This window comes from Gallus gallus, chromosome 1 (genome assembly GCF_016699485.2).
Source record: "Gallus gallus isolate bGalGal1 chromosome 1, bGalGal1.mat.broiler.GRCg7b, whole genome shotgun sequence".
Lineage (NCBI taxonomy): Eukaryota > Metazoa > Chordata > Aves > Galliformes > Phasianidae > Gallus > Gallus gallus.
The window spans coordinates 102,867,138-102,883,109 of NC_052532.1; the positions used below are offsets into that span (position 1 = coordinate 102,867,138).

Genomic DNA, 15,972 nt, shown 5'->3' on the forward strand with positions numbered 1-15,972 from the left:
CCAAGCAGTTGTGTACATTCAGAGATGCCAGGTGTAACACCTCTCGAAGCCAACACTGACGTTCTGCATCTGGAAGCTACTACAAGCTCTACCCAGCTATCTAGGAGGGAGCCAGTTGCTGGCTATAGGGAACACATACATCCCTAAGTTCCAAGGTTTACACTCCATCCAGTCAATAGCACAAGCAATATCTAGACTCAAACAACTTATACTATAGTTTTGATTTGCTTTTGAAAACAATCTTCAGAACAGTTCCTTTCCATTCTGTTAAATTCCACGCACACTTAAGTGGAGTTAAGAACTTCCAAATTAAGTAAGGGAAAAACAGATACATATTAGGCAACGTGAATTTTCTGCCAGCTGAGAGCACTGCTTACACAATTTATTTTGGACACTGCAAAATAATTTCAGCCCTTCAAGCAACTTCTATAACATAAGCTAATTTCTAGACATAATAAATCCAGCACGTAGTAGCTGTTTAAAATTGTTAATATAGTACACCATACACCAATACTTTTCATCTGAACACTCATTCCACTTGAATGGGGAACTGAACACACCTAAATTAACTTCTAACTCCTCATACTCACGTGACTATAAAAATACTTTGCCAAAGTACTTTGCCAAAGGGCAGGTTCCAGGTTGGTTCTGTGAGAACTATTTAGCAAGATAAGCAGCTGCTTGGATTTCAGTGAGCAAAACCTGCTCCAAAATGCACTCTTCTTCCACAGTAATGTGACACGTCAGAGCTGCTGCCACCCTTCACTTGAACATCTGTAGGTGGGGACACCAAGTCTCTCCCACTAAACAAAAACCAAAACCCAGGAGCAGCAATCCCCACATTCCACGGCTTCAGCTAACTTGCAATCAATGGCTGTTGGGAAGCAGCCTTCCCCAGGGGACTAGTAGTGCAGTAATTACAAATGGCAGGGTTTTTTCAACATCCCTCTGAAACAGCTGTTAGTGCAGCGTCAGCAACAGACCTAGATTGACCGATGGCTTGATTGGAAGTGTCAGCTAGTATACTCACAACATGTTAATGCTTTTGGCACATACACAGGTGTAACCACTCCATTTACATTAATGCAACCTGAATAAACATTGTTCTAGTGCCAGCAGTGCTTGCATTTGACAACCATATGCAATTCAGGCTCATGCCATTTTACTTTTCAATAATGGATACAAACAGCAGCACGCTATTTAGTTTGAGATTAGAAGATACCGCGCATGAGTAAATTGTACCTCTCTAGACAACATTTAGCTCTACCCAGGAACATTTGATCTTGTTCTATTAAAAAAAAGAAGAAATAAAAAGACAGTAGAAAAAAGAAAAGCAACCAGAGCTAAGATTGCTATCTCTTCAGTAAACAAGCCAGTGTTGCTAATTTTTACCTAGTTTGTCCTAGCTTAAAAACACAAGAGACGGCACAGATTTCAAGGCAGAAGAGATCAGTGTGCACTGCTTCCACAACCATTTCTTGTTAGTGGAGGAACGGAGTTTAACTGAACTCGAGGAAATCAGAAAGTAGCATTCAAGTATCTTCCATCTCTCTTCAAATAAGTCTGAGAGTTGTCACATTTTAACTGTGGGATGTGCTATTCAAAAATAAATCCAGACAGTTCCTGTACTGCACTGAGCTCCCACTCAAAAAATGAGAAGAAACAACAAGCGACACATATCCTTAAAACACGTAGGTGGTTCTGCTTATTACTTTTTCCTCCCTTTCTGCCCTGCAATGGTCCTTTACTGTTACTTCCTCCATCAAGATTTCCAAAATCCACCTACGCTGGCAACGGACAAGGAGAGGCAGCAATGGCAATCTCAAGGAAAACACGCAAGGATACCTGTAACATCTTCTCCAGAGAAGAAATCTAAGTCCTTCTGTACTCCGTACATGTTCCAGCCTTGGGTTGTAAAGAAAAACTCTTTTTGAAATCACTTATAAGGAAACAGAGAAACACATCTACTGTTACAAAACTTGACGATAGGAGAGATTCGATTATTCATTTCAAGACACCTTTGTGGAAGAAAAAGCTATGGAAGGAAGGAACTGGGTGCATAGGCTGCTTCTGCAGGATCTACTGCAGTAGAGCAACATCTCTTGCATTACAGAAACAGTGAGAATGCTACACAAGGTACCTGTGACAAAAATTAGGTGGAATAATATGATAGATAGACTGGACTTCTTACTAGAAATGCAGGGGAAAATCTCATCATCTCCTGCTCCCTGTCATTTCAATGTTCTGCTCAGAGTTGGAAAAAAAACACAGTATCCTAGCAGTGTGGTACCAATACTTGCTGCTCCTGCCAGACTGAGGAAGGTAGGAAGCTGCCATGATGCCCAGGCAGAGCACCCATCTTCTGCGTTAGTGGAGTACATAAACTTAAACTCTGCCTGTATTGAGAAATACTGCATCCCTAGAAGGAGTTGTCATCTATTTGGGGAAAAAAGGGAAGGAAAAGATTGTATTTGGCATAATTAAGAAGAAAGAAGATTTTAACCACATTCTGTTCCAATGCAAGAGGTACCATATCTTAACCTTGATGCATATTGCTTCCTGCTAATGAGAAAATACGTATTTGCCCCATTCCCTGGGCCTGACAAGAGCAAACACTATCTCACAGCCAAGGTAAACAGCAGAACGCAAGTGGAAAACCACAGCCACCTCACTTATTACCTCCAGGATACAAAGTATATATGGAGCATCAAGCAACAGGTTTTCCACAGCTGAGAAGTCAGCCTGACTTGCATGTACTAGTGCTATTCCCCAACTTCTTTTCTCTGATAGAAGATGGTGCTTGTATCAGATTCTTCCATTCCTCTTCTCAGGTCATAATAAACTTAAACAAAAGCAAGTCAGAAGTGCCTTTTCCTGGCCATAGCCAAACCCACCATGCTACAGAAGTGGTCACAAGGACAAGAGGAAGCATGGAACACTATGGGAAAGAGTTGTACAAAACCAGGAGTGTTGGTCCATTCTGCAGGGCTGGATCAATTTTAACCTGACTTTTAATTTTATCTTGCCAGTAGATCTCACCTTCGTAGTATTTATTAGTTTCTGTATTCATTAGCAGCATTAAACTCATTAGACATTAGACTCATGATTCCTCCTCGCCCCTAAACCTGCTGCATCCCTGTCCTGAGTTGTGGTGCTCTCAATGCTCTGACATCTCATAGCAGCCTGTCCTGCCTCTACCACCGTCGGTCCTGCAAGTTGAATTGTGTAGCACAGGTGGAGAAGGAAACCAAGGGACCAGGCAGGACATCAGCACCTTCCCATGAACAAACAGAACAAGGTTTGTTCCACGAACAAACTCACCCAGTGGTGAGTACAGCAGGGAAAGATTTTTCACTCCAATTCCCATGCTTACTACCTCTCTAGCCTTTTGATATCTTATGCCACTAACTAAAAACATTAAGATGCCTGTCCCATTTTTAGGGAGTAGATCAGCCAGCAGCTTGCCCTGTGACAGTGCTGACCCCACTACATTGTAATTCTTGAAGTGTCTCTGTAGCTAGGTAAATCATAACATGGATAAGCTACTATTAAGTTAATGAACAATCAGCACATAAATCAAGGCTATTGCTGCACTGCAGTTAAATATGTAACTCTCAAAAACCCAAGTAACAAAAGCTCTCTTCTTCTCAATCTTTTCTCCAGTGAGAAAAATGTTTAGACTCATTAAAAAAAAAAAAAAAAAAAAAAAAAAAAAGGATGAAAAGGAGCTATAAAGATTACCTAGACCTCCCCTTACTCTGAGCAGGGCTCACGTCAAAGCCCAAGCTACTCGAGCCCTTGGCTGGTTCAGCTCTCCCAGCCTGTGAGTGTGACTGAATGCCTGTTCCAGCTTTTGGCTGCTGTCACAGTGAACAATTTTTTTTTTACATGCAAGTAACGATTTCACTTATTGATCCCTTTGTCATCTGTCAGCATACAGCTACTGCCTTCCAACTGCTTTTGCTTTCCTTTTCATTTTTATTTATTAAATTAGAGCATTTTTCTCTATGATGCAAAATTTCTACATCACCTGACATTCAGCTGAGTTTTAGAGTACCAAGTCCTTGTTCTGGAATCCTTTTGTATCTGTATCTGTAACTGCACTGTCAGTTCTGAACCATTCCTGCCTTAGAACTGCCTAAAGTTGCTGTTCGTGTTTCCTGTAAATTAATGTATTTCTTTCTGTAACTTCAGAATGACTTTCTACCTCATGGGCTTTTATTCACTCATCTCATTCCTTTCCCCACCCTCAGTATTCTCACTATGCATAAAACAACTTCATTAGATAACTCAAAGCAGACAATGAAAAACAAAAAGCAGCCTTTTAAACCCTGCCAATATGTCTCATGTTTGGTATTTTTGTTAGTAGTAGGCAAAAATACTATTAATTTCAAAAAGCAATACCTTTTATTAAGAGAAAGCTATTGGTGAAGTATCCATTTTAATATCCACCAGAAGTTCTTTCTTAACATTTTTATTCAAGACCATAAATCCCAACCTCAAACAACTGAACAAAACATCACAAGAAACAGAAGGAACAATCGATCAGTGGGTGAAAGGACAGGGATGAAGACGCTAAGAGAGAAGAGATCTGAAGTGTGAATTATCTTGCTTTTTGAAGAGGCATTTTCACAAGAATTGGTTTGACATTTAGGAGGCAAGACAGCTACTGCTATAGCAATAAGTAATAACCTCTGCTTTAAAAAAAAACAGCAGAGATGGCATAAAAAGACATAAGGACTGAAGCAACTCAAGGCGTGCCCTTTTGTTTCATGGCATGAAATCCACATTTTGTTTTTCAAACTGTCACACACTGGTACAAGGTTATCACGCTATCACAGCATGGAAACAAAACAAAATTAGATACACAATCTGTTCTTAGGACATGAATGAGAGGGTAATAAGTTACTGCTCTCGAATATGAAACTGTTCTTTGTGACTTCATCTGTAGGGCAAGCTCTTTCTATTAAGAAACTCTGAATGGTTCAGTGTTGCAGGGAGCAATAATTCTGGAGTGACCCAGAATATTTAATTATGATGGTACAATGACAGTGGATGGGGTTGAAGCTGACTTCCAAGATCAGCCCAGAAAGAAAAAAAGTGTTTTAAATGAACTGTTTTAAATGCTTTATGAACATACAATGAACTTCTGAGTTATAAAGTTAGCCTCCCCATAGGCATAAGATAGGGACAAAATTATCCAACAACAGTCTCAATAATCCTCTTGCAGCTAGTTTCTGAAGCTGTTTTAATAGCCTCTGGGGAGAGCATCTTTCAGAAGGACAAAAGGGCAATAGAGCAGAAGAGAAAAATAGAAAGGGAAGATCCCTATGGAGATTCAGTTCTTCTGTAAGCACCTGCATGTAGGTTCTTAAACAGAAACACCACAGCTGCCTCCCACACGAGAGACTTACTTCCTGGCAATACTGCAGAATCCCTTCTTTAGTGTCGATACAGGTCTTGGTCCCAGAGGGGTCAGATTCCCATTTTCCGTTCTGAACATTCATGTGCATATTGAGTTTGCCACAGAACATGGCAATTTGAGGCTCTGCCAACAATCCAGCATTTCCATCAGCAGGCACCTGAAAGGAGAAGAAAAAATAGGTTTTACTCTCACTTCTGACATTTCAGACCTACTAAAGCTACAACAGCATAAGCAAGCCTGAATCAAAGCCTAAGCTCACCCATCCATGGCCACAAAGACAGAAACTGAATACAGCAAATTTGAGAAGTTTAAATAACATCTCCACTGAAATTCAGACATGCAATAATGTAACACAAAGTCTAAAGCTGTAAGTAAACTTCTTCAGGACCCAAAATTACCCCATCAATGTGGTCTAAACAAAGAACAACGTTCAGAGCTGATTACAGAAATTTAACATTCACAACATACTTGGTATACTGGTGCTGGGAGGTGTGGGGAAGTCACCAACGAATACCAAAAGAACAACACACAACCTTTTTCAAGACCACCTCTAGCTCGTTCACATGTTGAACACCCAGGATGCATCGCATCATGCCTTATCAACTTAGTGAGTTAGAAGTAAGCAGCTTTCACTTAAGCTTTGTTCTGACTGAGCCTTAAAATGCACTGGATGAGGTGGTATCAAACAGGAATGGTAAGGTCTAGTTCAATAAAACATTATAGACTATCATCTACCAAACTAAGTACTAAAATACACAATGTTAAGATACTCTAAGCCAGCGCTATTCCTTGTCACAACAGTGCCCAACCCAGCATCACCTGGCAGACTCCCTCCTTACGTGGGGCTCTGAGCCTCAACGATTTCTGAACTGAACGCAATCCTCCTCACCCACAAACCTCTGCATTGGTTTAAATACTGCACAAGGAAAAGAAGAAAAAAGAACTAACATCTGTGGAACCCAATCTACATTATTCCTTCCCAAAACTTGGAAAGGTAAAAAGCACTTGTATGCAATTAAACATTTTAAAGATTCTGTTCCACTGTTACTTGGACCTAGTCATTTTAATCACTGATTAAAACCACCCCAAAATTCACGCTATGGGTCAGTGAAAACAGGAAACAATTTCAAATGTCCTGTTCTCAAAAAGCCATAGGCCTCTCTTTATCCCCAAGGTGCACCCTACCTGCCCTCTAATTCATCTTAATCCCCACCACTGCTGAAATCAATCTCAAGATGCTGCCTGGGTAACAAAGCCTTTTAAAAGTAGATAAATCAACAGCTGAAATGAAAGGATCGGCAGGCCTACAACAACACTGAAGCTGAGTGAAAACTCCTGGGAAGGCTACAACAGCAAGCATGTGTCCAACACCAGCCAAAGAACCTGCTCCCAGCCAGGAATGGGGACAGGCCATGCTGCGCTGACTGTGAACTGGATTAGAAGAGGCTGAAAAAATCAGCAGGCATCAGCCAGTCCCAGGAGGTGAACTGCTCACTGCCACTCCTGTGGCACAGCAACGTCTCATGCAGCACAGATGCATGATCCATTTCTGTGGAGCTTTTTGTACCATATAAACAACCTTAGAATCCTTCTATCTCACGGTCCAGTGAAACTGCTGCTTATTACTATCATTACACACAAATACACACCATGAAAGGATGTTCCCATCATTCTCATTCATTAAAGAGCAAAACCTGAATATCGGTATAATTCCAGCTATCGAGCTAACCCTTATCTACCGCTAGGAAATAAATGAGACACCATCTTCCTGTCCAAACAGAAGTGGAAAACTGTTTGCAAAACCTTGTGCGAGATGTGAACGTTGCCAAATAAAATGACAGCTGCCAAAAGGACTAGAGAAGCCATGTTAGCACTGTTAAATGCGTATTTGACACTTGAAATAAAACTAAGGGAAGTCACTCCTCGCACAGTTAGGCCAAACAGATCATCACTGTAACACCCAGAGCATCCCCCGGCTTGTTGCCTTTGTGCCTTCCCTTTCTACCAGCACTAGGCTCAATTCTGAAAGCCGCAAATCCTTTGTGAAATTAAACCGAACTGAACTACTAGAAAATCACAGAAACACAGAATTGCTCATTGGTTGGAAAAGACCTTCAAGATCATCGAGTCCAACCGCAACCTAACCATACTACCCTAACTAACAACCCTCTGCTACGTCATGTCCCTGAGCACCACATCCAAATGGTTTCAAACACACTCAGGGATGGTGACTCAACCACCTCCCTGGGGAACCTATTCCACAGTGTGCCTCTGCTTAAGAAGGGGACAGGTAAGGCTGCATTGCCAACACTTCTACTCTGTTCAGTTCTCACCATTTGGCGCTATGAGGCTGAGGTACCAGGCCCAAGCTAACCCTGTGAACCTGCTGCAACCAGGTGCGTGAAGGGCCTCCCCGCATCTCCATGGACAATCCGAGGACTCCACTATAAGCATTTCACAATCCCACAGAAAGAAGCCCTGGTCTTCTCCTAGCCCCCTCCTTCTCTTCTGGGCCAGCTGTCTCCCAGGTTATCAGATTATGCTCAGGAGGATCACAGGCACCATAGACAGCCTGCAGCATGTAGGAGGGAAGGAAGGATGGAGGAAAGGGGATGGCCCTCCCTCTTGTATGGCAAAGGCTGGCAGATTAGCTGACACCATTTGGAGGGACCTCATCAGTAATGCACATCAGGTGATCTTCTTTCCACCTGTTCTGCCCTTAGGAGTTGTCTACCTGGTAACATACATCGCTGGAAGTACGTGGTTCAATGTTAGCATCTGAGAAACTCAACACACACACATACACACAAGTCTCCTCTTCTGGTTACATTTGTTATGAGAGAAGCCAACAGGGATTCACGGACAGTCACTTCCCAGAAATGAGCCTGTCACATTCGAGATATGGTAGAGTATGCACTTATGTTTAAATGCCTATTTTTACTTCTAATTTCTTAGCTAGAAGATTTCTCAAGGGAAAAATTAAAATCATTAAGAATTCATGAAAAACTGAAGAAACCGAAAGACTCCTTTAGAAGAGGTATTACAAATCCAGTATCTTTAATTTCTTCACTCTTCGTTTAAACAAACCAAAAAAAAAAAAAATCATGAATTTTATATGCTTAAAATGATGAAACATACTGCCTCCAGAAGCACTGAGTCAACATCTAACTACCCTCACGTATTAGATTATCACTGCAAGTTAAAATGCCACAATTAAAACAAGAATTTCAGCTTTTGGGTTTTGAAAAGGAGAGAACATTTCGTTTCCTGCCTTCTTTAAGATGCTAACGTGTTACAGTGATTTAACTTAAAAACTGAAACAGGAACTGCTCTATTGGCAATGATTTCCCTTCTCTACCTCAGCTTTTCTTCTACTAAGGAAATCACTTTTACTTGATTTAAGTCAACCATCCCTTTCCTTCCACTGAGTAATTAAGAGAATTTTCCAAAACCGGACGACAAGTTGTCCAGCTTGCCTTGATAAGGAGAACTACTACATTGCTATTTAAGCAACTCCAGAGCACCTCAAAAGTGATGCGTCACTTGCATGAAATCCTCCAAGTGAAGACTTTTTTTCTTTACAGACGCAGTGTAGCTCAACCAAAACTTCAAAGGAAACAGAATCAAGTCGTTACAAACTCATAGAGAAGTTTCGGGTTTGTTTGGTTTTTCCCCCCTCACTTTCTCCACCTAAGGTTGGAAAGAAAAATGTGGCGGTTTACTGGGAGTGCTATCAATTTAACTAAGAGGACAGCCTATGACTGTCTACTTAAAACCTCATTCCCTTCAGAAGAGACAAGACTTCTCCTAGCTTAATCCAATTACTCAAACAAGCCACGAGCACATTTAGCTTGCTTTATTTTGAGCTGACAGGGCCATCGTAATTAACTGCTCAGCATAGCACTTCATCTTATTGATTAAGACAGCTAAAAGTTACTAATCATAAAGAAATACAGGAGCAATTAACAGACACTGTAAACAGAACTAAAGCATTTAGATCATGATCATGAATAATGCAAATCTCAGCTTCTGAAACTGAACTCCTTTAGATGCCCTTAAGCAAGGATAGTGGGTTAATGGATTTGTCTGTCACATCTCTGGCTTGGAGATAGGAGCTTTCAAGCAAACAACTAGAGTGGATATATCACCTTTTAAAACATTTTACTTAAGGAAAACAAAACAACAATGCCACATTAAACTATTTAATACCTGAAGGTAAGTGAATACTACCAGAGTGCAACCCTGGTACTTCAGCTACGAATCCCTCACCTTTTCTATCAAGGAACAATTTCATATGCTGCATTTTCAGCATGCTACTGATGAAACCTGCAGTTCCATTGCATAAGTTTTAACTGGCAGACTCATTTTTTGAGACAGACTTCATGCTATTTCTGTCTATGAAATACGCTTCTAACCCAAGATTTTTGCTATCTGATATTCATTTATAAAGAAAATGAGAAGTTGATCTGCTATTGCACTTTCTTGGATTGAAAACCAGCAGATTCCTGCTTTTCAAGAAATTACCTGCTGTGAAATCTACAGAAACAGGGATGTTGATGGTGTCTTTCATGCACAGGTGATGGCCAACACACAACAGTCAATCTGAAGAACACTCCTTTATATGAAGGCAAAAGCTGACTGCATTAGCAGATCTGACCTTGTCCTCGTGAAACCTACACTGAGAGCTTCTTCCGGGCCTTTAACTGAAACCTGAACAAGAAGGTCAGTAACAGCATAAAGACTTCCCTTCACCCATTTTGCAAGCATCTTCCAGCACCGTTACTCCTATTCTTCCAATAGCTAATTTGTCACAGACTGTCCAACTGTGATCCTAGGAATAATACAAAATGTGGCTATAGCATTAACCTATGCATTGCATTACACATTGCTTTTTCCCTCTACAAACCTACTGACTGAAGCAACACCCACAGGTAAAAAGCTGAAACCCATAAAGCTAAAAATTGTCTGTGTACTTGGTCCACAATAACCAGTTATGCTAAATAACAAATACTTAAGAAGATCTGATCCCACATGTTTCAATTCTTTCCCATTTCTCTACGCAGCCCAACAAGGCAGGCCTGTAAATCAAGCAGCCTTCTCTCATTTTCCCAGAACAAAACAGCAAACAAGAACTTGTTTGCAAGATGCATCAGGCTGCACTTCCTGCCACTCCCCACCAAAGAGTACTCCCAAAAGATCTGCTCAAAGAGATATCTGCAAGGGATCAGTCCTTGGAGCCTTAACTTTATGGGATCTATTTTAAGCCATGGCAAATTTTTAAATATGAACAGTAATTTTTCAGTACTTGAAGGGAGCTTATAAGCAGGAGGAGGACCAAATTTTTACATAGTCTGATAATGACAGGACAATGGAGAATGGCTTTACACTAAAAGAAGAAAGCTTTAGATTAGTTGTTAGAAGGAAATTCTTTCCTCAGAGGGCAGTGAGGCACTGGCACAGCTGCCCAGAGAAGCTGTGGTGCCCCATCCCTGGAGGCGCTCAAGGCCAGGTTGGATGGGGCTCTGGGCAGCCTGAGCTGGTGGGGGGCAGCCCTGCCCATGGCAGGGGTTGGGGCAGTGTGGGCTTTGAGGCCCCTTCTAACCCAAACCATTCTGTGATTCAGAAAGGATTATTGCCATTTAACTTTTTAAGTCTGATGAGATAAGAAGAGCCTTGAAGCTTCTAATGCAGCTTCATGTTGGAGTGGCAGTCATGGAGCCTCTGACACTCACTGTCTGTGCCTCCTCTCTCACCAAGGGTCTTTCCCAGCTACACAACTCACTGTAGTGACATTTTAAAAAGCTTCAACATGGCAAGTAAACCCAAGCTGATAAGGCCTTAGGCCAATTTCTGACCTCATATTATATTGTGTTTCTGCTAATGAGCTCAGCATAACATTTACCAGTAGGAAAAAGGCACAAAAAGCAGTAACTATGAGATACTGTAACAAAATTACTCCATATCTTGCTAACATTGAGAAGTGTTCCCTTCTACTAAGTTCACCTACATGTCCTGTGGGTCTGTACAGATTCTCCACTTCCAGTTCTTATAGCAGGCCTGCTGCAGATTTCTGACTCCCAGGTTAGCTGCTCTGAACACCAAGCACTGTGTAACACAGCTGACAACACCTACTGCACATCTAGGCTATATGCTGCCATTTGGACAGCAAGCCTCTCCCAAAACCCCAACTAAATTTGCAATTAGGACTGTGCCACAAAAACTCTACAGGGAATTAAAGGTGTGCTAGAAACTTCTGACGGGTCCGTCCTGAAATCTCCAGCTAAGAGACTGAGTCACATATTTTGTATCACATCAAGAGAATGAAACAGCTCTCTTCACACTATCTCTCTTCCTATCAAGTTTGTCTCGAAGGCCTCAAACATCACAGCACTTTGAGGAAAAAATAGCTCTGTTCCTGCCTCCTGCCCTCGGGGACTGGATTGTGATGATGCTTCACAATCACAGAGAGGCTAAAAATAAAAGATTACTAATTTAGTGAGCCTCTAGTCTGCACAAGTTGCTGATAACACACAACCTTCGGAACCATTTTCAGATACATCCAACATCAGTGTCATCACGAGGAGGACTGAACAACCCCACCTGAAGATGAAATGTGGCACTTCTTTCAAAAGTACTGGACATGCAAAGATCAAAATCAGCTTAAAGGAATAGGCAAGAGAGTGAAACGAGAGAAGCAGCTCGATGTAGTGAGAGTGATTCGCCTCATATGGGATGTCACAACATTTAAAACACTTGAATTAATGACTCACTGGTCATGTCAGTGCTGTATCATCCAGCTAAAATACAGAAATTGGTGGAGAATTCTATGTATCACTCAGGTTTTCTTCATAGCCAGTGGTTTAATTCACTTACATTCATTGCCTGCCAAGAAAAATTATCTGCACTACAATGTGATCAAATAATCTAGAGCATCGATCTACACAGATAAGCAGCTTCCATACAGTTACGCTGAATAACATAAAGCTACGGTCCAACCATTTACAATGATGTCTGAGGTAGAAATCTCTCCTTGACTAATCCAAAAGCTGCAGGGCAAATTAGTCTCCCAAAGAATAACTCATGCAACACAAACTACATTAACACCAACTATTTGCATTATGTGAAAGAGGAAACTATGGGCATATTTATGAAATTGTAATCATGCATTATCGTCTCCTTTATGCATGACCTCGAAGTAGCAGCACGTGCTTTCTTTGCTGCAAGTTATTAACAGGTCAATTAGCACACTGTCTCCAGTGAACTACAAGAGCCATGCTCATTTTTTTTTCACAGTACATCCACAGTTTTCAAAGACCAAATAAAACACTACAACCCATCACATTAATAAATAAGACATATCCATCAGAACTGAATTTCCAGAATGGAAAATACAGGTATTTGCAAAGTGGCAACTTAATGATCCTGAAAACAATTACCTAAATAGGCCTTATTTAGAGCTGTGTAAATATTTGTCTAACACCACAAGCTGTTGAAGCATCATCTGATGTTTCTGATGTAGAAAACAAAATTACTAGATTTGTTATAGATCTATTAACAAATTGCAAAATTGTAATAAGAGCTGGAAGTGCTGAGAATATATTATGTCAATGCTGCTCACTGCACACAACAGGTTCTCCCTTGAAGGGTTTCAGCATTTCAGCAGTGTGTTTCAGCCACAATACTCAGTTGTTCCAGAACTGCCTGCACCTTATTGCACACTTCCCTGCTGTGTTTCCTTTATGAGGAATTAAATATTCAAGTGCTTAAAATATCTGACAGTAAAGAAATCAAAAACACTAGAACATTATACTTGAAAGGTATCTTGCCTGCTCACAGATAAAAAAAAAAAAACCTTCAATACAAACTCCTTCTTTAGGTGAGAACATTAAAAATAACCCACACAATAAATGCTAAAGATTGGCATCAGAAAATGATTCCATAAGAGAAAGCTCATCAGGAATATAGCTGCTTATTCTAAGCACAATGCTTTGGATAATCAAAGGAGACATGATCCAGCTTCTTTCCAATTATCTTTTGTCAAATAATTAATATTTACAAGCGTAATCAAACTATGACAAAACATGGTAAGTCGCCTGAATGAAGCAATTAATTACTAAAGCCTGTCTTCAAAACTAGGTATTTTTCAGTTTGTTTTGAGAGGGAAAGCAGTCATGCCCATATGTATATGATGCCAGAATGTTTGCTTTTAACACAAGACATCATGCAAGAGTGAAAAGACCTAGGAAACGACTTCCTCCCCACGTGAAGATGGGGTACAGATATCCCCCTTTGCTTTCCCCTTTTCCAGACCTAACTTAACAAATGTGGCAGAGGAGAGGTGCAGATACTTCAGGGCGTTGGGCATGCTAGCTGCAATTTACATCATTTCCAAGATGCTCAAAAAGGCTTTTTGTAGCTGAGAACAGAGGACTGAAAGAAGTTTAACTCATTACAAAAAACAAAACAAAACAAAAAAAAAGCACAAACAAGAAACCTTAAAGGTCCTTAGAAGGTTTTAGGGTTTATTTATTTATTTTGCTCTGTATCTCAACAGCAAAAGCCTTTTCCAATTAAGCACCATTATTTAAGAGGAAGTATAGCCCTCTCTTCATTCATTCAATATCACTGCTCTCTGCAACTATGAAAGTAATTAATGTATTTGCTAACAGCTCTTCATAATCCCTATTTCAACAACAAGCACTGTCTTTGTTCACAACTAAGGTTCTGCTCAAAAAATACAGTCTGCAAGGTTTTACCTTGAGAGGTTTTCCATCAATAGACCGAAATTACAATACTTCAATCCACACAGAACTCTGCTATTCATTTATAATTAAGAAGGACTACAATAGAACATGAAAATAAGCATCAGACCTCGTGTGTACTATTTATTAGACACTAAAACATCAAAAAGCATCCGTGAGTTCTCTAAGAGGGCTTCTCTGATGTAGGCTGCAATCATTCATTCTGCAAATACTAACCTAAAGCCACTAACCATAAGCCTTCAAAGCATATTTAGTTTGTACTAGTTCGTTTCATTTGCAATTATTTTCACAGGGAGGACACAGTAACAATCTTTCTACATGCTTTCTACTTCTAATCCTAATAGCAGTTCCAGCCCTTCAACTGAGAAGTCAACCAGTGCAGTTCTAAGTTGAGTATCTGTTGAAGACAAAAATCTAAAAGGAGTCTAAATACTGTGAAGAACAAGCACACTCAAGTCACATGTCATCCTTAGAAACGATGCCTGCACTTCCTCCAAGCACTTGGACCACATTCAGGCTGAAATGTAAAGTTCACAGCACCAACTCACATGCAAAGCAACGTGCTTCCTCTAATGACTATTAAAAAAAAAGAAAATAAATTCTATCTTTGAAGTGTCTGCTCATCATTATTAAAAATAAAGACAAAAATGGAGTGTGCAGTTGGACCCTCTACTTGCCCTTACACATTGAGGGGGCAAAACAGGAGGTAGCCTTGTTGATGTGTTCTAGTATTTGGACTATGGCTGCACGCTTACAGAGCTCTGCATCCCACAAGTGAAGATGGCTGCTGAACCCCAGAAACCCACAGTTCCATCTAATACAGGCTCTCGTCATCCACCAGGAATTACTCACTTCCTGTCTACTGGTAAACTACCAACTATTCTCAAGCTCACAGCACATGGACTACCAGACTTAATGTTTAAGCTTTCATGATACCAGTGTTCCTCCTAGATTTTTATGCATCCGTGTGGAACGCAAACACTTAAAAAACTACTTTAACAGCCTGATCTCCCAGATAAGTAATGGAAATAACCTCTAGAAGAAAGGAAAAGATATCAAGCCAAAAAATAAATAAAGAATCCAAATTTAAAAAGGAGGAAATACCAAACTATTGTTCCCCCACAACTTAAGGGCGTCGCTTTGCCTTTAAAAGCAAGGAAAATTTTCCATCTGTCAACTTTTCTTTAGAGACAGTGTCGCAGGAGTAAGAGATTGTCAACATCAGCATGAATAATTTAGGAACAGTTTTTATTGTATAATGTTAATATTGAAACAGTAGAGCAATTACTGCTGTCAGACTACAAAAATAGAAACATAGAATGGTTTGGGTTGAAGAGGACCTCAAAGATCATCTAGTTCCAACCCCCCTGCTATAGGCAGAGACACATTTCACTAGACCAGGTTGCTCACAGCCCCATCCAGCTTGGCCTTGAGTGCTCCCATGGAGAGGGCATCCACAACCTCTCTGGGCAACCTGTTCCAGTGTCCCACCACCTTCAAAGCAAAGAATTTCTTCCTATTACCTAGTTTAAATCTGCCCTCTTCCAGTTTAAAACCATTTCCACTCATCCTGTCTCTACATACCCTTCTTAAAAGTCTCCCCAGCTTTCCTGTAGGCCCCCTTCAGCTACTGGAAGGCTGCTATAAGGTCTCCTCAGAGCCTTCTCTTCCCCAGGCTGAAGAGTCCCAGCTCTCTCAGCCTGTCCCTATAGGGGAGGCGCTCCAGCCCTCTGATCATCTTTGAGGCCCTGCTCTGGACCTGCTCCAACATCTCCATGTCCTGCT

The 15,972-nt window shown here is 40.8% G+C and overlaps 1 protein-coding gene across 6 annotated transcripts in view; it reads right to left on the reverse strand.

Moving 5' to 3' along the window:
* The window catches only part of APP (amyloid beta precursor protein), a 199,378-nt gene that overhangs the window by 153,758 nt on the left and 29,648 nt on the right, over positions 1–15,972 (reverse strand). For all 6 annotated transcript variants that reach the window (XM_015299094.4, NM_204308.2, XM_046943383.1 and 3 more), the window contains exon 2: positions 5,415–5,582. In XM_015299094.4, coding sequence (XP_015154580.2) covers positions 5,415–5,582 — 168 coding nt within the window. The remainder of the gene's footprint in view (positions 1–5,414; positions 5,583–15,972) is intronic.